General features: G+C 44.9%; 1 protein-coding gene across 2 annotated transcripts in view; it reads left to right on the plus strand.

Moving 5' to 3' along the window:
* lrrc59 (leucine rich repeat containing 59) overlaps positions 1 to 23,129 on the plus strand; it is a 37,682-nt gene extending 14,553 nt beyond the window's left edge. Inside the window, exons 4-7 of one of the 2 annotated variants that reach the window (XM_038777097.1) lie at positions 1,589 to 1,693; positions 12,219 to 12,291; positions 13,058 to 13,216; positions 22,738 to 23,129. In XM_038777097.1, the coding sequence (XP_038633025.1) occupies positions 1,589 to 1,693; positions 12,219 to 12,291; positions 13,058 to 13,216; positions 22,738 to 22,979 (579 nt within the window). In that variant the 3' untranslated portion in view covers positions 22,980 to 23,129. Of the gene's footprint in view, positions 1 to 1,588; positions 1,694 to 12,218; positions 12,292 to 13,057; positions 13,229 to 22,737 lie in introns of both variants that reach the window. The other variant, XM_038777096.1, reaches the window with a different exon arrangement.
* The last annotated feature ends 1,443 nt before the right edge of the window (positions 23,130 to 24,572 follow it).

Consider the following 24,572-nt stretch of genomic DNA (forward strand, 5'->3'; position numbering starts at 1 on the left):
AGAAAAAATAAGTGGGGAGGGGGATTGTCTTTATATCTACTGGGGTCAGAATGAGAGAGAGAAATGAATTAATTCGGGACCAGGGTGTAGAAGATGGAGGTCATGTTTTGGTTGAACAAATCAGTATCTAGAAATATTGTGGAGACCAGAGAGCCAAAGCCTGGACAGTTGGGACTTTGAAAGTGTAGCTGTAATTGAATTGGGAATAATCTTTTTCTCTGGAGAGGTCACTGATGGAAGTAGAAACATAGAAAATAGGAGCAGGAGGAGGCCATTCGGCCCTTTGAGCCTGCTCCATCATTCATTATTATAATTCATTCATCATAGAAACCCTACAGTGCAGACTGAGGCCAGTCGGCCCATTAAGGCTACACCGACCCTCCGAAAGAGCAGCCTACCTCGGCCCAATCCCCCGCCCCATCCCCGTAACCCACCTGGGCACTTTGGGGCAATTTATCATGGCCAATTCACCTAACCTGCACATCTTTAGACGATAGGAGGAAATCGGAGCACCCGGAGCAAACCCACGCAGACACTGGGAGAACGTGCATACTCCGCACAGACAGTCGCCCAAGGTCTGGGTTCCTGGCCCTGAGGCAGCAATGCTAACCAGCATGCTGCCCCTGATCATCCAATTCTATAGCCTGATCCCTCCGGCCTGCCTCCCCCCACACCCATATCCTCTGATCCCCTTCGCTCCAAGTGCTGTATCTAATAGCTTCTTGAAAACCAACAATATTTTGGCCTCCAGGATTTTCTGTAGGTTTGAGGGGAGAGGTGGGATGAGGGTGGCAGGTGATTTAAAGTGATCAGAGGTGACCTTTCCTGTGATTGATACAATGGTAATAGGCCATGTGAAATGGCAAGATCAAGATGATGACTATGGATTAGGGAGATTAATGGTGATTAACTCACCCTTAGTGCTGTGATAAAAGAGTAGATGCTAAAGCTTTGGCAAAAATACCTAATTTTTGTCATTGGGATAGAGCTGGAGAATGTGTGAGGCGATGTGATGATTCCATGAACAGCAAAGCTCCATCTCTCCAATCTCACTTGGACTCAACCTCAGTAAACTGTTCCCTACATGTCTGTGAGTGTTTTCCACATTTTGCACCAGCTATAATGTGGTTTCTGGTTGGGAATTATTGCTGGTTTTCATATCTCCCTGGGGGAAAGGCCATTGGACAATGCAGTTTCACTCGGACCTTAACAATGAACAGTAATTAAAATCCAGGAGCAGATAGTCTATGATAATGAAAAGCAGGTATACTTCTGAGAGTTCTTGTGTTACTGTTACAATCTTGCCTCAAATTTGTTAATAAAACATGAATCTAGTTCTGTCGAGCTCCAGGAAAGGAGAGAAACACATTATTGTGGTGAAAGGATTAAGGGCGGCATTAATTGTGAAAGAAAATATGTTGCATTTAGATAGCACCTTTCCCCACCTTGACGAGAGAAAGCATTTTAAAACCAATAATGTACTTTTGGGCTGCATTTATTGTTGTAATTTATGAAATGTGGTAGTTTAATATGCAAACTGCAATTTCTTACAGTAATGAGGCTAACTGACTCCGCTTTCTCTCTACAGAACTTGAAGTGGTTGGATTTAAAAGGAAATCCACTTGATCCTTTGCTTGAGAAGGTTGCAGGCGACTGCTTGGATGAGAAGCAGTGCAAACTGAGTGCAGCCAATGTAAGCTTCGGGATCTTCGTTTACAACTCTCTGAAGCTGAACCTGACGGCTTACACCCTTGGTTTCATGTCTGACCCCCAAAATCAGCTTCCGACCCCTATTCGTGCCAATACTATGATTACCTTTTTCCATCTCTAACATCGCCTGCCTCAGCTCATATGCTGAAATCCTCCAGACATTACTATTCCAGTGCTCCTGGCCAGCCTCTTGCATTCTACCCTCCATAAATATAATGCCATCCAAAACTCTGTTGTTTGTGTCCTTGTTCGCTCCAAGTCCTGTTCACTCTTCGCCCCAGTGCTCGCTAACCTAGGTTGGCTCCAGGTCATTTTAAAATTCTCACCCTCATTTTCAAGGTGCTCCATGACCTCGCCCCTCTTTTGATGTAGTTTCCTCCAGTCACCCGCGGAGCTATTTGCTTTCATCTAATTCTGGCCTCTTGAATATTCCCAATTTGAATTGCTCCACCGTAGACCGCTGTGTCTTTAGTTGTCTGAACCCCAAACCTGGAATGCCCCCCTTACACCTCTCAGCCTCATTTTCTTTTTCTTTAAGATAAACCTTAAAACTAACCTCTTCAACCAAACTTTCTGCCTGAATGTCATCTTGTGGCTCGTTGTCTAAGCTTCCTTTATAACACTCCTGTGAAGCGCTTTGGGATATTTGTTTTTTGAACCCACTCTGCTGTTTAATACTACAGTGGCTGATTGTTTATCTGAACGCTCACTTTCTGCACTATTCTCACATCCCTTCATTCCCTTATACCCACCTGAGTTTTGAATACACTCACTAAGCACGCAAAGCCCCCTGGTGTGGAGAATTCCAAAGATTCAAAATCGTTTGAGTGAAGAAATTTCTCATCGCTGTCCTGAATGGCCAACTTTTTGTTTTGAGACTGTAACCTCTTGGTCCAGACTCCTCATCCAGGGAAAGATGCCTCTTGGCATTTCTCCTGTCAAGCTCTTTAAGAACTTTATGAGCAGAATTTTACGTCCTCCTGCAGGTGGGTTAACGTGCAGGGGGTGGCCATCAGATTTTTGATCTTCCCATAGGGCTCTCGCCAGCCCCTGACCTCTGCAATTTTACAGTGCTATGTGAGGCTTAGACTGCCGTGCCCCAATTGAGTCAGTAGCTAATTAATGACCACCTTCCCTGCCCAACCCAATTTCAGGCTGGTAGGAGGAGATCATGGACAAGGGGAATGCCAGAAAAATGATCCTGCTCAGGCCTCGGGTACTATAAGTGCATCCTTCCCTTCCCCAGCTGCTCCCACAACACTCCTATCCCATCGTCTTTGGCCTACAAGTTTCAATGAAATTGCCTTCAGACTAATAAAGGCCCTTTCTACTCAATCTACCTTTTGAGTGCCATCTTAAATTGGTTTTTAATATTGTAAATTCCCTAGTTTACCTTGAATTGCCCTGAAAGGTTAAAATATCTCAACAATTTGAGCAAAAGGTGAAGCTAGCCATTTTATGATGTTACTATCTAGTAGCAGCATGTGGTGCTTTCCACTGTTGCCATCAAGGCAAAAAGACATTCTGCCTGACAGCAAAATGAGTATGTGGTATATAAATTTATAAATTTCATTGCCAGTGCCATGCCAGGTAAATAGGCCATGCATCAAAATGACTGTATTAAACAATATGTCCTTTTGGCTGGTCGCAATAGGCAGAGTACTGATTATACTCAACCAGCCTGTGCTTGCAAAACTCAATATATCTAATTTTAGATGTGATTCCAGGCTGGGCAACATTTGCTGAATGACCCCTAGTGTGCTAAGAATTACACTAACAGCCAAGATTATAAATTGAGTTTGCAATGTAGCTCACTTACACTTCCCAGAAGCTTCAAATGTAGGGGTTTGTACTCTGCAGGCAAAAAGGCTATGTCTGGACATCGCACCTTTTAGAATTGATCAAAAGCATGAGGGACAGTAGGTCCGTGGTGCTTTCACCATGGTGATGCCATGATCAATCAGAGCCGACTTGCAAACTAATCTGCACCCTTTTCTCCTGCAGTGCAAGTTGTGTTCCCTTTGAAATTTGGTATTCTTGCGTCTGTCCTGATGAGTGCGAGTTACAAAACTTCAACAGCATGTCTTTTTTTCAGCAGTATCTCTGTAAAACCAAACAACTCCCACTGATTTGTCCCCTGACTCCACATTCTCTAATTATTAGTCTTTTGTGTGGAGCCTTATTGAAGGCCTTTTGAAAACCCCAGTAAATTATCCTAACTGCGTTACTCCTCAAAAAATTCAGTGAGTTCGACCAAGCAAGATTTTCCCATTTGGAACTCATGCTGGCATGAAGTTTATATTAAGTTTATAAGTTCTAAATTTTCTTCTACTTTCTCCTTTAGTAGGGATTCTATTATTTTTCCTACCACCAATATTAAGCTGATTGGTGTATAATTAATTCCCTGTACATGTTCTGTCTCCCTTCATAAACTCACCCCTTCATTAGCTATTAGCTGATCCTCTGGCATTACACTTTTTCTAATGAATTATGGGTACTGAATCCTGTAACTGGGAAGTTCGGGATCAGGCGTTACGGATTTTGGGGATGTGGGGGGGGGAAGGGATAATTGAAGCTGGGATGATTTTCTGCCAAGCCAGACCCAGGGAAAGGAAGGGACGAGGAGTGGACAAGCTGGCTTCTGTCGTTAAACACCAACACAAAGAGCAGGGGATCAGCACGCTGGGACCAGTGATGCCTGATGGGGATTGTAGTTTCCAGGGCAGGACCTGGTTTTCGGAACGCAGTGTGTGTATTTAATGTGTGTAGTGATGACTCTGCTAGCTGTTCACTAGATTATATTAAAAGATGAGAATGTAAAATAGTCGTAGAATCAAACAGTCATTACAGCACATCCGGACAAGCGGTTTTAGTATCTTTTCTGAGTTTGTTTACTTCAGTAATAACCTGGCTGTCACTGCCTGTAAGGGTATTAGAAGCAGAGATGATCAATGATTTCAAAAGAAATTGGATAGCCCTGGATGAAAATAAACGTACAGGGCTATGGGCATATATCCACTTGCAGGGTTAGAGGGAGATAGCCAAAGAATGGGACTGAAAGAGTTGCTTTACAGAGCCAGCACAATCGTCTTGGCCAAATGCCCTCCTCCTGTTCTGTAATGATTATCATTCTATGGCTCTATTTTCCTACCAAAGTAAGTAACTTCACATTTTTCAGCATATTCCGTTTACCATGACCTTGTCCACACACTTAACCTGTCAATGCCCTTTGCAGTCTCTTTATAATCTCCTTGATGCTTTTTCATCTAGCTTTGTATTGTCACCAAAAACAACCAAATTCACTCCACCTCTCTTTTTAACTGTTAACCAATTCCCAATCTGTACTATTATGTTACCCCTAATCCCATGAGATTTAATTTTGTGCATTAACTCTTGTGTGGTACCTTAACTGATTTGCCAAATCCTTTCCTAACTCTGACTCTGCAGTCATGTGATTTTTCTAGTGTTCCTAATAATAGATTCTAGCAGTTCCCTTGCTCGGGCAGCATGGTAGCATAGTGGTTAGCATCAATGCTTCACAGCTCCAGGGTCCCAGGTTCGATTCCGGCTTGGGTCACTGTCTGTGTGGAGTCTGCACGTCCTCCCCGTGTGTGCGTGGGTTTCCTCCGGGTGTTCCGGTTTCCTCCCACAGTCCAAAGATGTGCGGGTTAGGTGGATTGGCCATGCTAAATTGCCCGTAGTGTCCTAAAAAGTAAGGTTAAGGGGGAGTTGTTGGGTTACGGGTATAGGGTGGATACGTGAGTTTGAGTGGGGTGATCATTGGTCGGCACAACATCGAGGGCCGAAGGGCCTGTTCTGTGCTGTACTGTTCTAAATCTAAATCTACTATAGCAGGCTAACAAGCCTTGTAATTCCCTGCTTTCTCTCCTCTCTTGATTAGTGGGGTTACATTTGCTCTCTTCTAGTAGGGACCATCTGAGAATTCAGGGATTTTGAAAATGCACACTTTATCTCGGTTACCACTGCTTTTAAAACTCTACTTTTAAGCCATCAGCTTTAAGCCCAATTAATTTCACCAGAATATCTCTTACCCTGATTTCTTAATGTTTCTCAATTTCACTGCACCCTTGCATCTCCATCATTTCCAGAGTTACTACTGTGAAGACCGAACATATTCAACATCTGTTATTTCCTTATTGTTCATTATAATTTCTCCCTCTAATAGAGCCATGTTTACTATCGCTACTCTCTTTTAACATAATTATAAAGACTTTTACAGACTGTTTTATGCATCTTGCTAGTTTACTCTAAATCTATATTTCTATCTTTGACAACCTAGGTGACAAATGAACACCGTTCAGTTAGTTTGTTAAGTTGAAATTGTGCGTCCTGTCACAAAATGACTAGGATCCCGGAGACAGTAGTACATTTTAGAACTCTGAAAACAACCAGCTGTATACTTCTAGATAAAACTGTTACACTTGAGTTATATCGTAAAACAGGATGTAAAACCATATAACACTGGGGTACAGTAGGATGGAGACAGCCTGTCACTTTGTAACATTTATGGTACTGGTAGGTGCATTAACATTTGTCATTAACGTACTGGTGGGTGCAGGTCTATCATTGTATAACACTGGGGTACTATACTGGTGGGTTCAGCTCTCACTGTACAACATAGGGTTTTAGTACTCTCAAAAGGTAGTGCTCTCAAATGTAACGCAGATATACCGTATATACTCGCGAATCATGCGATCTTGCGTATCATGCGACCCCTAAATTTTCGTCCCCAAAACATGATTTTATGCTATATCTCATGTATCATGCGAGTCACTTTTTTGGATATTAATGCCCAAACTAAAACTTCCAAATGGTATCATTGTCTGTGGATTCTGCAGAGTGGATTCTGTTGTGAAAGCTGTTCGCGAATCGAACAGCTTTCCAGCTGGCTTTACTAGCGTCGTTCTGCCACTTGACGTTTCCATTCATAAAAACGGCAAGTAAAACACCCGCGAATTTCTGCTTATATTTCATTTCCCCTGCTTCTTAACGTTTGTAAACTGTGCTCAGTCCGACCCACTCCGAGGTGACTGCTTAGACAAGAGAGTTTCGCTCTAGTGGTTAAAATACAATGTCAGTGACACATGGGTGTAGAATCGTTATCACGAGTGTTTATAAGGAGACTGGTGGAAAAATTATCCTTTGCCTTTAAAATAAAATCGTGGCTGGATGCTGCGGGTTAAACCTGCTGTATTTTCTTTAATTCCTTTCCCTAATTGTCATGTTTTACCCTGGAAAGCTGTAATGCTGGGGGTCCCGAGGCCAACGCGTACCATCTGCGTTTTAATGAGTTACTTAATGTGCCAAAAGTAATTTTGCTGCATTCAACTCGTTCCTGTCTGATCTTGCGACCGTAACGAACGATGAAATTCACATACCTCTCCAGCCTTGTACTCTGCTGCCTGTGTGGTTGTGGTTGTTAATGTCCTCTCGTTCATTAACCTATTTTCTATGACTCTATAACTGACGGTGGGAGTCCTGGGTTAGAACAAAAGCGGTCGGTTACAAACTGTACTGTAAGTGTTGTTTTGTTAAAGAAGTTCCGTGGCTGCTAACAGAAAAGAACTCAGCTAAGTTCAAGAGAGCGGCGGAATTCACAATCGCCAATTAATGCCCAGCAGAGTAGCGATTGCGGAGGGTGGTGACTAGTAAAATAAATAACCACTTCAGGGGGAACGGAAGTTCTGTTGAGTTTTTTTTGGCGATGTGTCATTGGCTGGGCCAGTTCATTAAGGGAGAACAGACAATATTTGATATGTTGTGACATGAACACTCAATTAGATCATTGAGTTCAAATACTCAAATCACTGTCTTTATGCGAAGCAACCCTCAGAAGGTCCAGCGCAGGGTCATAGCGGTGACACATCAAATCATCAGCGAGGAGACTCAGGCTCTTACTCCAGCCACTGCCTCTGTTGACACAAAGCAGGCCCGCGCCCACAAACTCTCACCAAGTTAGACCCCGGGCAGCAGCAGAATGACAAACTTACTTCCTGCACTTGAAGGAAGCATCACATTTATGATGCTGAAGGAATTTTGTGTAAATCAACGCAAATATTTTATAAAGCTGATTACTGGGTAGAATTGTGAAGAGGCTGTATGGGCTCTGAGCAGCCCTGTAATCGGGTTCCAGTTAACGGCACATTTCCCAACATGTCAACCCCACAACTCCTGTGACAGTGCGGGCAGGCCGCGCAAACTTCACCCAGGGATGTTTATGGGGGCAGCAGGGTAGCATGGTGGTTAGCATAAATGCTTCACAGCTCCAGGGTCCCAGGTTCGATTCCCGGCTGGGTCACTGTCTGTGCGGAGTCTGCACGTCCTCCCCCTGTGTGCGTGGGTTTCCTCCGGGTGCTCCGGTTTCCTCCCACAGTCCAAAGATGTGCGGGTTAGGTGGATTGGCCATGCTAAATTGCCCGTAGTGTCCTAATAAAAGTAAGGTTAAGGGGGGGGTTGTTGGGTTACGGGTATAGGGTGGATACGTGGGTTTGAATAGGGTGATCATGGCTCGGCACAACATTGAGGGCCGAAGGGCCTGTTCTGTGCTGTACTGTTCTATGTTCTATGTTTCTGAGCCCAGGCGCATTGAATGCCCCCATCCAATGGATGCCCGGGGCCAACGCACCGTGGCCCCCCCCCCCCCCCCCCCCCCTGCACGCCACTGGCTGAACATCTTCCCATCAGAAAAAACAGCAAGTAAAACACCCGCGAATTCTGTATCGGAAAAAGACGGCCATGTATTGAATAAACTACCCATATGATCAGGAATACTACTCTTCAGATTTTGACCACAGCATTCTGATGGGAAGATGTTCAGCCACTTGACGTTTCCATTCATGTTTTTATGAATGGAAACGTCAAGTGGCTGAACATCTTCCCATCAGAAAAAACAGCAAGTAAAACACCCGCGAATTTTGTATCTCGCGTATCATGCGACCCCCAAATTTAGGTTACAATTTAGGTCTTGAAAAGTCGCATGATACACGAGTATATACGGTACTACTGGTGGGTACTGCTCTGTCACTGTAACATTGTACAGTTCTGGTAGATACAGGTCTGTCACTGCACAACATGAATGTAGTATTTGCGGGTACGAGTTTGTCACAGTATATCACTGGGGTACAATGCTGATGGGCACAGGTTTGTCACTATAACACTTGTTACGATTCTGTAGCGATCGAAAACCTCTTCCAAAAGATACATTTCCTCGTGATTGGCGTTAATAGTTGTAGGACAAGATTTCAAGTCTTAATACTTTTAACTAACAAAATCAAATGTTGCTTAAACAAGCAACCAATGCACCAAACTAAAGAAAAGGTATTTCTGCATTGACTAATTAATGCAATTGGGATACATCTTGCATATGCTTTTGCTGTCAGTTCTGAAGTAATATCCCAAGTTATTCCCAGCTTTCCAGGAAGCTCACTTCTCCCTGCCGTGCCATGTTAAATCTTCCTGTGCCCATCAAAAATTGTTGCACTCAAATTGTATTCCAGAACCAACCTGCACGAGCAAGTCGCAAATCGCAAATGATTCTGTCAGTCCTGTCTCTTTCAAATAGAAAAACAACTTTTACAAATATTCTATTCAGCTGTTAACACATAAGCTGTTCACTCTACTCTTCATAGCAGTAGCTGCTTTTCTCCTCCCTCTGCATGTTTGTACCTGTCCCTTCTGTACCAAGTTGTGAAAACTGTAATTTACTTTTCAACAGTTTGGGTTTCTTCCCCTGTGGCAACAAGATAATGTGTGGGCCTGTCTCCAAATAGAGATTTAGAATGATCACCGTCCTCCCATCCAGAACCTACTGTTTCATTTTAAGTTAAAGTAGATATTTTAAAATGTAACCGCCTGTGCCTAGAGGCAGCGAGGGAACGGGTGACCACCAGGCAGTCTAAGAGAACATAGCAGGTAGTGCAGGAATCTCCCGGGGTCTCGCTCAGAATTTTGTTTTCCGGTGGCGCAGTGGTTAGCATTGCTGCCTCATGGCGCTGAGGACCCGGGTTCGATCCTGGCCTCGGGTCACTATCGGTGTGGAGTTTGCACGTTCTCCCCGTGTCTGCATGCGCCTCACCCCTGCAACCGAAAGATGTACAGGGTAGGTGGATTGGCTGCCCCTTAATTGGGGAAAAAAGAATTGGGTACTCTAAAAAAATTTTAAAAAGGAATTCAGGGCAGCACGGTGGCACAGTGGTTAGCATTGTTGCCTAAGGCGCTGAGGACCCGGGTTCGAATCCCGGCCCTGGGTCACTGTCCGTGAGGAGTTTGCACATTCTCCCCGTGTCTGCGTGGGTTTCACCCCCGTAACCCAAAGATCTGCAGGCTAGGTGGATTGGCCACGCTAAATTGCCCCTTAATTGGAAAAAAATAATTGGGTACTCTAAATTTATATTTAAAAAAAACAGGAATTTTGTTTTCCATTTTGGAAACTGATGAGGACGCTGGTTCCTCGGAGGAGTGCAGTCAAAGCCAGTTTTGTGGCACCACAAGCAGCTCGGCTGTACAGGAGCAAGGAAGCAGAAAGGAAGAGCAGTAGTGATGGTGATTTCATAGTTAGGAGAGCGAACAGGTGTTTGTGGCCATAGACATTACTCCAGGATGCCTCCTTGCTGCCAAGGCCGAGGAAGTTAAAGAGCAGACGCAGGACAATCTTCTGGGAGCGAGTGAACAGGTTGTGGTTCACGTTGGTACCAGTAACTTGGGTAGGAAGGGGCATGGGGCCCTGGAATCAGAATTTAGGGAGCTGGATAGAAACTTAACAAGCTGCAACTCAAATGTAATATGCAATACAGAAATGGGAGGGTAAGATAGATGAATGCATGGCTGGCAAGATGGTGTAAGAGGGTGGGCTTTAGATTCCTGGAACAGTCTCTGAGGGGATGGTACAGGCTCGGGATGGCACCTGTACCTGTCAGATGGGTTGCATCCAAGCAGATCTGGGACTGAGCTCCTTGGAGTGTGTTTCGCAAGTGCTGATTGTTGAACTAAGTCATCAGGTGTGGTCACCAAAAGGAAATATTAGAGAGGAATATCAGGATGCACTAAATACTGAGAGGGACAGAAAGCACGACTATAGAGAATAATAAGTTAATATGTGAAGTGGGAGAAAGTAGTGATATCTAAATCAGGTTTACTATACCTGTATGTGAATGCATGGAGTACAGTAAATAAGATTGGGGAGTTACAGGCACAGATTGCATTGTGGAAATATAATGTTGTGGCGATAACAGCTCAAGGAAAGGCAGGACTGTGTGTTAAATGTTCCTGGGCACAAGATGTTCAGAAAAGATAAGGAAGGAGGAAAGATAACAGTATTGATCGAGGAGAGCATTGCCGTGCTGGAGGAAGAGCATGTCCCAGATAGTACAAGGACAGAATCAATTTGGCTAGAGCTAACGAAAAGGGTGTGCTTGCATTGCTTGGTGTCGTCTATAGATTGCCAACCAGTGGGAAGGATGTAGAAGATCAAATCTGCAGGGAAGTTACAGAGATGTGCAAACAATATAAAGTAGGTATAATGGGGCACTTTAATTATTCAAATGTAGGCAGGGACAGTGTTAGTGTAAAGGACGGCGAGTGGCTAAAGTTCCTAGATTGTGTTCAGGAAATTTTTCTACAGCGGCATGTGTCCAGTCCAACAAGAATGATGCGCTGTTGGACTTGGTTCTTGGAAAAGAAGTGGGCTAAGTAGATCCAAGTGTCAGCGGGGAAACATTTCGGAGAGAGTGATCATTGTACCGTAATGTTTTTTAAAAAAATTTAGATTACCCAATTATTTTTTCCCATTAAGGGGCAATTTAGTGTGGCCAATCCACCTACTCTGCACATTTTTGGGTTGTGGGGGCGAAACCCACGCAGACACAGGGAGAATGTGCAAACTCCACACGGACAGTGACCCAGAGCCGGGATCGAACCTGGGACCTCAGCGCCGTGAGGCGGTTGTGCTAACCACTAGGCCACCGTGCTGCCCTTTTGTACCGTAATGTTTAGGATAATAATAAAATGGGTTAATAGGCAGTTCAGAGTAAGAGTAATTAACTGGGGGATACCCGACTTCAATGGGGCAAGAACGGAACTGGGCCGGATAAACTGGAACAAAAGGTTGGTAGACAAAACTGTAGCTGAACAATGGGCTCCCTTCAAAACGGAAATGGTCCGGACATCGGGTTTTTTCCCTGAAAGGGGAAAGGAAGGAAAAACAACCAGAGCTCCCTAGATGAAAAATGAGATAGAGATTAATGTAAGGAAGAAAACATGAGCTTAAGACAGGTGTCTTGTGGAAATACAATTGAGACTTGAAGGGCCAAATGGCCTATTCCTGCTTTTATATTCTATGGTTCTGTATTTGTCTGCCAGTAATGGTGTAGGGCAGTACTTTTAGTGAAAGTGGATAATTGAAAATCACATTTTTTCAAGTATTATGCAAAGTTTTAATCTCTATAGTATGAAAATCCAACATCAACTTTATTTTCACTCTGATGCTACAGGTTCTGCGGTACATGAAAACTATTCAGTCTGAACAAGATCGTGAGAAACAGCGGCGGCTGCAGGTTGAAAGGGGTAAGAGGTGAAATATCTTAAAATATACATTCATCCAGGTAGAGGGTTGCTGAGAGTGGAATTGACAGTCAGTCAAAAGTGCAAGCAAGGTGCAGCCTTTTTTAATATTGTCTCCTTTTTACCACTGTTTCCCCCCTCCCCCCAACCACCCCAACACACCCTCAGCTATGCTGAGGTTTACAGACTCTTTTGGGGGGGGGGGGGGGGGGGGTAGAATGCAACATTATTTTACATCAATAGAGCCCTCATCTGACTATTCCATAACGCTTCCAGCACAGCATTAGGCCATATGAACACACAAAATAGACGCTTGGTTTGCTATCTCATTTTAAAAAAAAATTAAATTTAGAATACCCAATTAATTTTTATCCAATTAAGGGGCAATTTAGCGTGGCCAATCCACCTACACTGGGTTGTGGGGGCGAAACCCACGCAAACACGGGGAGAATGTGCAAACTCCACACGGACAATGACCCAGAGCCGGGATCGAACCTGGGACCTCGGCGCCGTGAGGCAACAGGGCTAACCCACTGGGCCACCGTGCTGCCCTTGCTATCTCATCTTAATGACAGTGCTTCCAATACTGCGCCACTCTCCAGTAACACACTGGGATGTAAACTTGAATTATAATATTTCAGTCTAGAGTGGAATTGAACCCATGACTTTCTGACTCTGAGGAGAGAGTGCTAGCACTGTATCGTAGAACGAACAACAGCATCCAAAAGCACCAGCTACTGTCTTTACAACAAAATGTCTGTTGTTGCAGAGTTGGAGAAAAGGCGTGAATCAGAAATGCGGGCTAAGGAAGCAAGGGAACGAGAGCTGCGTAAACGAGAGAAAATGGAGGAGAAGGAGAGGCGCAGGAAGGAGTATGATGCACAGAAATTACAGAGATTCAACCAGCCAAAGGAGGAGAAACCTATTGGTACGTTGGAAAGTAAGTGAAATGTGGAAGGTGGGTGAGCTGTGTAAATTCTTGCAGAATTGCAAACATCTTTCTCGGAATTACATCTGCTCCATGAGCCATGCAAGATACTAGAAACCTGGAGGGTGAAGCAAGTTTATCATTCTCTCAATATGAACTCCTGAAAATTGAAATCGCTTCATTATTTATTTTTCTCTTACCCAATTTAACATCATTGTTCCCTGAGTGCTTGCTCATTTCCTGAGTGTGGTTTAAAGGGTGCCAGACATCTCCACTACAATAGCTAGAGCTAAGAGTGCGCGTTGATAGTTTCTCGATTGTGGAAGCCGTTAGAAGTTCAGTCTGACTTGCCCTGACTGACCACATATACAGAAATAAATGGGTGGCAAGCAGCAGCAGGAAGCCTGTTTTTTCCTTCCTCCTTGCTAGCCTTCTGCTATGCAACTTTAAAAACTCAGTCACAGATTTGAGTTTCATTGCTGGGCTTGACGTTGCATTCTGAACATTTTGGGCATAATACGAAGACCAATCTCAAAAGTTCAGTTTGTTGGCTCGAGTTAAATGGCTTATGATTATAAAGTTTTAATGGTTTCAGCATAGCAGAAGGCCATTTGGTTGTTTTATAGAACAGTTCAGCACAGAACAGGCCCTTCGGCCCTCGATGTTGTGGCGAGCATTGTCCAAAACTAAGATCAATCTATCCCACTCCCTGTCATTCTGGTGTGCTCCATGCCTATCTACTAACCGCTTGAAAGTTCCTAAAAACTCCACTATCACAGCAGGCAGTCCATTCCACACCCTAACCACTCTCTGAGTAAAGAACCTACCTCAGACATCCCTCCTATATCTCCCACCCTGAACCTGATAGTTATTCCCCCTTGTAACAGCTACATCCACCCGAGGAAATAGTCTCTGAATGTCCACTCTATCTATCCCCCTCATCATCTTATAAACCTCTATTACGTCGCCTCTCATCCTCCTCTGCTCCAAAGAGAAAAGCCCTAGCTCACTCAACCTTTCCTCATAAGACCCATCCTGCAAACCAGGCAGCATCCTGGTAAATCTCCTTTGCACCCTTTCCAATGCTTCCACATCCTTCCTATAGTGAGGTGACCAGAACTGCACACAATACTCCAAATGTGGTCTCACCAGTGTCATGTATAGTTGCAGCATAACCCCGCGGCTCTTAAACTCAAGCCCCCTTTTAATAAATGCTAACACACTATAGGCCTTCTTCACGGCTCGATCCACTTGAGTGGCAACCTTCATAGATCTGTGGACATGAACCCCAAGATCTCTGTTCCTCCACATTCCTCAGAACCCTGCCGTTGACCCTGTGATCCGCATTCAAATTTTTTCTACCAAAATGAATCACCTCGCACTTATCGGGGTTAAACGCCATCTGCCATTTTTCGGCCAAGCTCTGCATCCTATCAATGTCTCTTAGCAGCCTACAACAGCCCTCCACCTCATCCACTACTCCACCAATCTTGGTGTCATCAGCAAATGTACTGACCTACCCTTCAGCCCCATCCTCCAAGTCATTGATAAAAATCACAAATAGCAGAGGACCCAGCCCTGATCCCTGTGGTACACCGCTGGTAACTGGTCTCCAGTCTGAACATTTTCCATCCACCACCACCCTCTGTCTTCTATGTGATAGCCAGTTACTTATCCAATTGGCCAAATTTCCCTCTATCCCACACCTGCTTACTTTCTTCATAAGCCGACCATGGGGAACCTGATCAAACGCCTTACTAAAATCCATGTATATGACATCAACACACACTTCATCTACACACTTAGTTACCTCCTCAAAGAATTCGATCAGATTTGTGAGGCAAGACTTAACCTTCACGAATCCGTGTTGACTATCCCAGATTAGCTGCATCTTTCCAAATGGTCATAAATCCTATCCTTCAGGACCTTTTCCATTAACTTCCTGACCACCGAAGTAAGACTAATCGGCCTATAGTTACCAGGGTCATTCCTATTCCCTTTCTTAAACAGAGGAACAACATTCGCCACTCTCCAGTCTCTGGCACTATCCCCGTGGACAGTGAGGACCCAAAGATCAAAGCCAAAGGCTCTGCAATCTCATCCCTTGCCTCACAAAGAATCCTTGGATATATCCCATCTGGCCCAGGGGACTTGTCGACTCTAAGGTTTTTCAAAATTGCTAATGCATCCTTCCTCAGAACATCTACTTCCTCCAGCCTACCCACCTGTATCACACTCTCATCCTCAAAAACATGGCCCCTCTCCTTGGTGAACACTGAAGAAAAGTATTCATTCAACGCCTCTCCTATTTCTTCTGACTCCTTGCACAAGTTCTCACTACTGTCCTTGACCGGCCCAAACCTCACCCTGGTCATTCTCTTATTTCTCATATAAGAGTAAAAAGCCTTGGGGTTTTCCTTGATCCGACCTGCCAAGGACTTCTCATGCCCCCTCGTAGCTCTCCTAAGCCATTTTTTTAAGCTCATTCCATGCAACCTTGTAACCCTCAAGGGGGTAGCATGGTAGTTAGCATAAATGCTTCACAGCTCCAGGGTCCCAGGTTCGATTCCCGGCTGGGTCACTGTCTGTGCGGAGTCTGCACGTCCTCCCCGTGTGTGCGTGGGTTTCTTCCGGGTGCTCCGGTTTCCTCCCACAGTCCAAAGATGTGCGGGTTAGGTGGATTGGCCATGCTAAATTGCCCGTAGTGTCCTAAAAAGTAAAGTTAAGGGGGGGGTTGTTGGGTTGCGGGTATAGGGTGGATACGTGGGTTTGAGTAGGGTGATCATTGCTCGGCACAACATCGAGGGCCGAAGGGCCTGTTCTGTGCTGTACTGTTCTATGTTCTATGACCCTTGTTTTCTCATCCTTGCATACGCTTACTTTTTCCTCTTGACAAGACATTCAACCTCTTTTTTTGAACCATGGTTCCCTCACGCGGCCATTTCCTCCCTGCCTGACAGGGACATGCCTATCAAGGACACACAGTATTTGTTCCTTGAACAAGCTCCACTTTTCATTTGTGCCTTTCCCTGACAGTTTCTGTTCCCATCTTATGCTCCCTAATTCTTGCCTAATTGCATCATAATTACCCCTCCCCCAATTATAATAAACCTTGCCCTGCCGTATGGCCCTATCCCTCTCCATTGCAATAGTGAAAGACACCGAATTGTGGTCACTATCTCCAAAGTGCTCTCCCACAAACAAATCTAACACTTGGCCCGATTCATTACCCAGGACCAAATCCACGTGGCCCCTCCTCTTGTCGGCCTATCCACATATTGTGTCAGGAAACCCTCCTGCACACACTGTACAAAAACTGCCCCATCCGAACTGTTCGACCTATAGAGGTTCCAATCAGTATTTGGAAAGTTAAAGTCACCCATGACAACTACCGTGAGACCTCCACACCTATCCATAATCTGTTTTGCAATTTCTTCCTCCACATCTCTATTACTATTTGGGGGCCTATAGAAAACTCCTAACAGTGTGACCGCTCCTTTCCTAATTCTGACTTAGGCCCATATTACCTCAGTAGGCAGATCCCCTTCGAACTGCCTTTCTGCAACTGTTAAACTATCCTTGATTAACAATGCTACTCCTCCACCTCTTTTACCACCTTCCCTACTCTTACTGAAACATCTATACCCTGGAACTTGCAGTAACCATTCCTGTCCCTGTTCTAACCATGTCTCCATAATGGCCACATCTTAGTCCCAAGTACCAATCCACACTCCAAGTTCACCTAACTTATTCTGGGTGCTTCTTGCATTGAAGTAGACACACTTCAACCCACCTTTCTGTCTGCCGGTACACTCCACGACCTTGATACCCTCCTCAGTACCTCACTACTCTCAACACTTGCTTCTGGACTACAGCTTGTTTTCCCATCCCCCTGACAAATTAGTTTAAACCCCCCAAAGAGCCATAGTAAATTTCCCTCCCAGGATATTTGCACCCCTCTGGTTCAGGTGCAAACCGTCCTGTCTGTAGAGGTCCCACCTTGCCCAGAATGTGCTCCAATTATCCACGTAACCGAAACCCTCCCTCCTACACCATCCCTGCAGCCACGTGTCGATCTGCACTCTCTCCCTGTTCCTCGCCTCGCTAGCACGTGGCACTGGCAACAAACTAGAGATGACAACATGGTTTGTCCTGGCTCTCAGCTTCCACCCTAGCTCCCTAAATTCCTGTTTTAAATCCCCGTCCCTTCTCTTACCTGTGTCGTTGGTACCAATGTGTACCACGACTTGGGACTGTTCCCCCTCCCCCTTAAGGATTCTGAAAACGTGGTCCGAGACGTCATGGACCCTGGCACCCGGGAGGCAACATACCATCCGTGAGTCTCTTTCGTTGCCACAGAACCGTCTATCTGTCCCTCTAACTAATCGAGTCCCCGATAACTATTGCTCGTTTGCTCTCTTCCCTTCTGAGCCACAGGGACGGACTCTGCTGGAGATCCGTTCACCGTGGCTTACCCCTGGTAGGTCGTCCCCCTCAACAGTATCCAAAGCGGTATACTTGTTACTGAGGGGAATGACCACAGAGGATCCCTGCGCTGACTGCTTCCTCCCAGCCCCTCTCACCGTCACCCATCTATCTTGATTCTTCGGAGAAACTAAATCCCTGAAACTACTATCTATGACCACCTCTGCCTCCCGAATGATCCGAAGTTCATTCAGTTCCAGCTCCATTTCCCTTTCTGTCTGTGCTATCACTCTGCAATAGCAACTCGCCTAGATCCACTCCTCTGTAGCCCTGCATAGTTTTCCTCTTTAAGTAATGGATCACGTCTTGACCCTTCGGCCAACGGGAATAGTTTCTCCCCATCTACTCTGTCATGATCTACTCTATTTTGGGTAGCATGGTTGTTAGCACTGTTGCTTCACAGCACCAGCTTCCCAGGTTCAATTCCCAGCTTGGGTCACTGTGCGGAGTCTGCACGTTCTCCCTGTGTCTGCGTGGGTTTCCTCCGGGTGCTCCAGTTTCCTCCCATAAGTCCCGAATGACGTGCTTGTTAGGTGAATTGGACATTCTGAATTCTCCCTCAGTCTACCCGAACAGGTGCCCGGAGTGTGGCAACTAGAGGATTTTCACAGTAACTCCACTGTAGTGTTAATGTAAGCCTACTTGTGACAGTAATTATTATTTTGAATATCTTGATCAAATCTCCTTTTTCAATCTTAAATAAAAGCAAAATACGGGCAACACGGTGGTGCAGTGTTTTGTACTGCTGCCTCACGGCACCAAGGTCCCAGGTTCGATCCTGACCCTGGGTCACTGTCCATGTGAAGTTTGCACATTCTCCCCGTGTCTGTGGGGGTCTCACCCCCACAACCCAAAAGATGTACAGGGTAAGTGGATTGGCCATCTGAATTGCCCCTTAATTGGAAAACAATAATTGGATACTCTTTTTTTTAAAAAAAAACAAAAACAAAAAAAAAACATTTTTTAAAATAAAAGCAAAATGCCGCGGATGTTGGAAATAAAACGGAAAGTACTGGAAATACTCGAGTTCTGAAGAAGAGTAATATTTGACTTGAAATGTTTCTCTCGCCTCGGGCTACTAATAATTTCCAACATTCTTTGTTTATACTCCTTTTTACCTCCTCCAAGGAGAACAGCTCCATTTTCTCCAATCTACCCATGTAGCCAAAGTTCCTCACCTCTAGAATTATTCTCCAGAATTCTAATATCCTTCAAAAGGTGTGGACCCCAAAACGGGACAAAATACTCCAATTCAGACTGAACCAGTATTTCATATTGGTTTATCATAACTACTTTGCTTGTGTACACTGTGCCCCTGTTGATAAATTCCAGGATTCCATAAGGTTTTTAAAAAATATTTTGTTAAGGTATTTGAATAAACAACAAACTCACAAATAAGAGCAAGAACAAAATGGTGCAACATAATAAATAATAAACCCCCCCACAACATAACCCAATAACCCCCCCCACAATATAATAAATAACCCCCCCACAACATAATAAATAATCAACCCCCCCCACAGCATAATAAATAATCAACCCCCCTCCCCCCCACAGCATAATAAATAATCAACCCCCCCCACAGCATAATAAATAATCAACCCCCCCCCACAACATAATAAATAATCAACCCCCCCCCACAGCATAATAAATAATCAACCCCCCCCCCCACAACATAATAAATAACCAACCCCCCCCCCACAACATAATAAATAACCAACCCCCCCCCCCCCCCCCCCCCCCCCCCCCAACCCCACTGATACCTCAATCCTCCTTCAAGAAGTCGATGAACAGCTTCCACCTCCAGGTGAACCCATCAACCGGCCCATCAAGACGAGCTTAATCTTTTCCAACCTCAGGAAATCCGCCAGGTCGTTCACACACAGCCCCGATTTTGGTGGTTTCGAGTCCTTCCACCCAAACAAAATCCATCTCTGGGCTTTCAGGGAGGCAAAGGCCAAAACATCAGCCTCTCTCGCCCCCTGGACTCCCGATCTTCCAACACCCCAAATATTGACCACCTTCACCCTCAACACCTCCAATATTACGTCCATGAATCCCTTCCAGAGCTCCTTTAGTTTCAGACATGCCCAGAACATGTGGACATGGTTTGCAGGCCTCCCCATGCACCGCCGACACCTGTCCTCTACTCCCTCAAAGAACCTACTCATCCTAGCCACCGTCATATGCTCCCTGTGAACTACTTTGAACTAGATAAGCCTTGCACACGACGGGGACTCATTCACCCTCCTCCGGGCCTCCCACATCCTTGCCTCCAACCCCCCCCCCACCTCCTCCCATTTCCATTTAACTTTTCTCTTCCTATCGGGGCTCCCTCACAGTCCATCAGCTCCTTATAAACCTTGGACACCTTCCCCTCACCTACTCCCTCCCTCGACCATATGGTTTATTACTGGTTTTCTCAACTTGCACTGCCATTTTCAGAAATTTATGTACATACATCCTAAGGTCCCACTGCCCTTGCACCCCTTTATAATTGCACCCTTTATTTTATATTGCCATTGCCCATTGCTCCTACCAAAATAAATCACTTCACCCCTCTCTGCATTCAATCTCATCTGCCACTTGTCATCACATTCCACCAGCCTGTTTATGTACTCCTGAATGTTAGCAGTGTCCTTCTCATTGTTCATAATACTTCTAAATTTTGTAATTCACAAATTTAAAATTGTGCCTTGCATGTCTTAAATATAGGTTACAGGTTCCTAATACTGACCCCTGCGGAACCCTGCAATGTGACTTTCCCCTAATCTAAAAAAACAACTGTCCTCAACTATTCTCTTTTCCTGTCACTCAGCCAATTTTGTGTCAATGCTGCTGTTCTTTTATTCCATTGATTCTAATTTGCTGACAAAATGAGATGATTTTCACTGGTCAGCAGAGAATTAAAAGAATCAAGGAAAAACCCCTTTACATGGAAGCTGGTGAGACCATGGACGTTTCTGCTGCAGCCCCCTTCTGAAGCAAAATCCACAACTTTGAAAGCAAAGTAAATTTTTGCTTAATAAAAGGCTTCACGCCTTTTCTCCAACTCTTCAACAGCAGACATTTAGCTGTAAAGATATCAGTTGGAACTTCTGGATGCCTTCTTCATTCCACAATACAGTGCTAGCACTCTCTCCTCAGAGGCAGAAAGTCGTGGGTTCAATTCCACTCTAGGCTGGGGTATTATAATTCAAGCTTGCATCCCAGTGTGTTACTGGGGAGTGGCGCAGCATTGGAAGCACTGTCATTATGATGAGATGTCAATAATGGATCTAAAATGGGGAGTGAACGAGAGGGGAGTTGGATGAGATGGCTCATGGCAAGGAAAATACCAGTACATATTTGACAGGCCATAAGTTTCCATAACAAGGGTGCAAATTGGAGGGATAAACCTCTGAATGATGAGCAAAAGAAAAGGAATAATGTTGGTGCCAGTGATCAGAGTGCTGGAACACTAGTATTGGAGACCACAGCAGAGAGTATGTTGGCATAGTTCTGCTCAGGTTTAATTATGCTTGGATTAGGCCATGTTCACACACCTCGTGGTGCACAAGGCAGACGTTCATCTGTTCCCATACCGAGCTTTTTTCCTGAAACATATCCCGATGGGGAATAATAAGTGGGAACATCCTGCGTGAGAGGTAGCCCCCCTCCCGAACTGCTTGCAAGTTGTTGAATTATTGGCTGTTTCATCAATGATCTGCAGCAAGTAACTCGCACCTGACTTTCCAAAGCCTATCCACCATCTACAGGATACAAAAGTAATGAGTGTGAGGGGATATTCCGCACTTGCCTGGATGAGTGCACCTCCACCAAAAATGTTGACACCAGAACAAAGTCACCCACTTGAGCGGCACTCTCTCCACTAGCGGTGTATACCACCTATAGAATGTACTCGCCAAGCCTCAGAGCATCTTCCAACCCTATCACTGCCACCACCTACCAGGACAAGAGTTGCAGACAAATGGGGACAGCATCACCTGAAAGTTCTCCTCCAAGCCACACATCATCCTGTTGTTTCTCTTCATGCACCGAGTGGTGCACAAGGCAGATGTTCATTTGTTCCCATAGTGAGCTTTTCCTGAAACCTATCACCAGAGGCTTATAGCCTGATGGTTGCCACTCTGAATGGCTGACCAGGAATCCCTCCCGCCCAAACCACCTGCAGTTGGGGTGGTGGAAAACTTTTGCAGGTCGATAGTCAACCTATTTGGCAGTATTGTGAGCAGGTCTTCCTTGGCCACCAAGTCCTGGGGTGGGACTTGAACCCGAAGCTTCTGGCTCAGAAGCAGGGACGCGACCCACTGTGTCACAACATCACCTATCACGCCATCCTGACTCGGCACTATATCACTGTTGCTTCACTGTCACTGGATTAAAATCCTGAAACTCTCCCTTCTTAGCAGCACTGTGGGTACCCCTATACCACATGTCTGCAACAGTTCAAGAAGGCTCACCACTACCTTCTCAAGGGCAATTGGGGGTGGGCAATAAATGCTGGCCTTACCTGTGGACCCCCCCCCCCCCCCCCCCCCCAACGCAAAACATCCTGTGAAAGAATAAAGCAAAGGTGGAGAAACTGAGCAGTCTATGAAAGGGCTTCCAGCCACAGTACAGCAGTGGAGAGAAAATGCTGGAAAATCTCAACAGGTTAGCAGCTTCTGTAGGGAGAGAAAAGAGCTACCATTTCGAGTCTTTGATTCAAGCTTTGACAAAGGGTCATCTGAACTCGAAACGTTCGCTCTTTTCTCTCCCTACAAATGCTGTCAGACCTGCTGAGACTTTCCAGCATTTTCCCTATTGTTTCAGATTCCAGCATCTGCAGTAATTTGCTTTTATCCCCTGCAGTGGATACAGGGCTGAAGAATAAAGAAGAATTGTGCCTAGTTCTTAATACTAGATCATTACCTGTGTTAAGAGGCTGCGGCTTGTGCCATCCAGATTTCTCAGTTAAAGCAGTATAACATTATTAGTTGTTCAAGAATACATGTTTTAATTAAATCATTGTTTGTTTTCTCCATCCCATTTAGAACCAGCTTCTTCCGCCAGTCCGTCAGCATCTCAAAAGGGACACTTATTCCACCAAGTGTTGCTGAAGGTGCTGCTCTTCCTGCTGCTAGGCACAGTCATCACTGTGGTGATGTGCAGGAGAACAGACTTCCCACACGAGCAGCTGTGTAGCGCAGTGAACCACCTGTATGAAGACACACTTCATGCCCTTCGAGGAAATGAGATTCTCCAAAGGATTCTACGCAGTATCCCATTTCCATGACCAATAAATAGCCAGTTCAAGAGTCACTGAAATTCCTATGGAATTGATTAATTTGTGTGTCCTTTATATAGCACATAAACCTTTAAAAGGGTAGGTATGCCACTCACCTGCCCTGCCTAAACTCTACACAATAAAACTTGCATTCGCCAACTTTTGTCTTCAGTTCTTGTTTGGGGTCTTTTTAAACACTCTGGTATTAACTCGCGATGGACTTGGTTTCATAAAATCAGAGTTAGAAGACCAGAAGGTTTCAGGTTTAATTGACTGCGTTGGCAGTAAGAGCTGCCGTTGACCCAGGACTTGTGAAGCAGGAAATGTCAGACAGGAGACTAGACATAAATAATTTGACAATCCTATTGATGAGCTCTGTCGTTCTTGGGATGTTGGCCTCATGTGGGAGTAAAGAGACTTTTAAAAAATCTATTCCCGTAAGACCCTGAGATGGAGGTGTAAATCCTCAGGCTGGATTTGTCCCTGAATTAACGAGTATTATGCAGTTTAGATTTCAGTGGAATTGAACACACAGGCAGTGAAGTTTCATCACGTTGAATGCAAGTGACTCACCAATTATGATTTCAGAACTAAACAAGGATGTTAGGCCGGAAGAACTGTCCTATTTTTAGCCAAAGATGATCCTTCATCTCTACTCTGGTATCTTTCCCCGACTACTCATTCAACAACTCTATTGCTATTTGGGTGAAAACATTTGTCCAACTTTTCAATTTTTAACTAATATGCTTGCTATTTTGATCACATCTGTGAACAGTTATCTGGAGTAGTTTTGTCAAATCAGTTCACCTGCAGCAGTATGACAGTCGTGAAGGGGAGTTGCGGAGACATATTGAATCAACAATAGTTTCTCCTTTAGTTGGTATAAAACAGAGGGCTGGAGGAGGACCACAGAAAGGAAAGAAACCAGTTCATCCTGTTCCAGGTGCTGAACCACACGGATATCAACCCATTCTCCATTCCACCCAATGCACCACAGAGGCAGCCCCTCTGGTCTGACCCTATGGCACCATTTGTTTCAGGAGGAGATGATCTCGACCCATTTGGCGATCAAAGAGGTGGAATGATTGTCGATCCTTTAAGGTCAGGAGTACCACGATTCCTGGCTTTGATCCTTCGGCAGGGCAGCTTCCTCCCAGGGCAGTCCCACCGGGAGCCAGGTTTGACCCAATTGGACCCACTCATTCTAGCCCCGATCCAGACCACCTTCCTCCTGATAACTTGTTGATGCGGGTTAGAAAGGGGGGTGGGAATCAGATATCGGATGGTCAGTTATATCTTTTTTGTCTTTTATCATTACTGTTAATAAAAGGTTACTGTTTTTAAATTTTACAAACCTTGTGACTAATCAATTTAACTCAATCAAAGCCATGAATATTTTAAAAATCTATTTCATCTGTGTTGCAACTCCAGGTCAAGTGGGCTGGAATTGACCATGCACTAACCCAGGGTGTTGTGGCATGGATAAAAACTGAACTCCAGAGGTGAACGAGAGTGACCCTTGACATCAAAGCTGCATTTAATAGACAGTGGCATCAAGGAGCTCTAGCACAATTGAAGTGAATGGGAATCAGGGGAACCCTC

This window comes from Scyliorhinus canicula, chromosome 18 (assembly GCF_902713615.1).
Source record: "Scyliorhinus canicula chromosome 18, sScyCan1.1, whole genome shotgun sequence".
Lineage (NCBI taxonomy): Eukaryota > Metazoa > Chordata > Chondrichthyes > Carcharhiniformes > Scyliorhinidae > Scyliorhinus > Scyliorhinus canicula.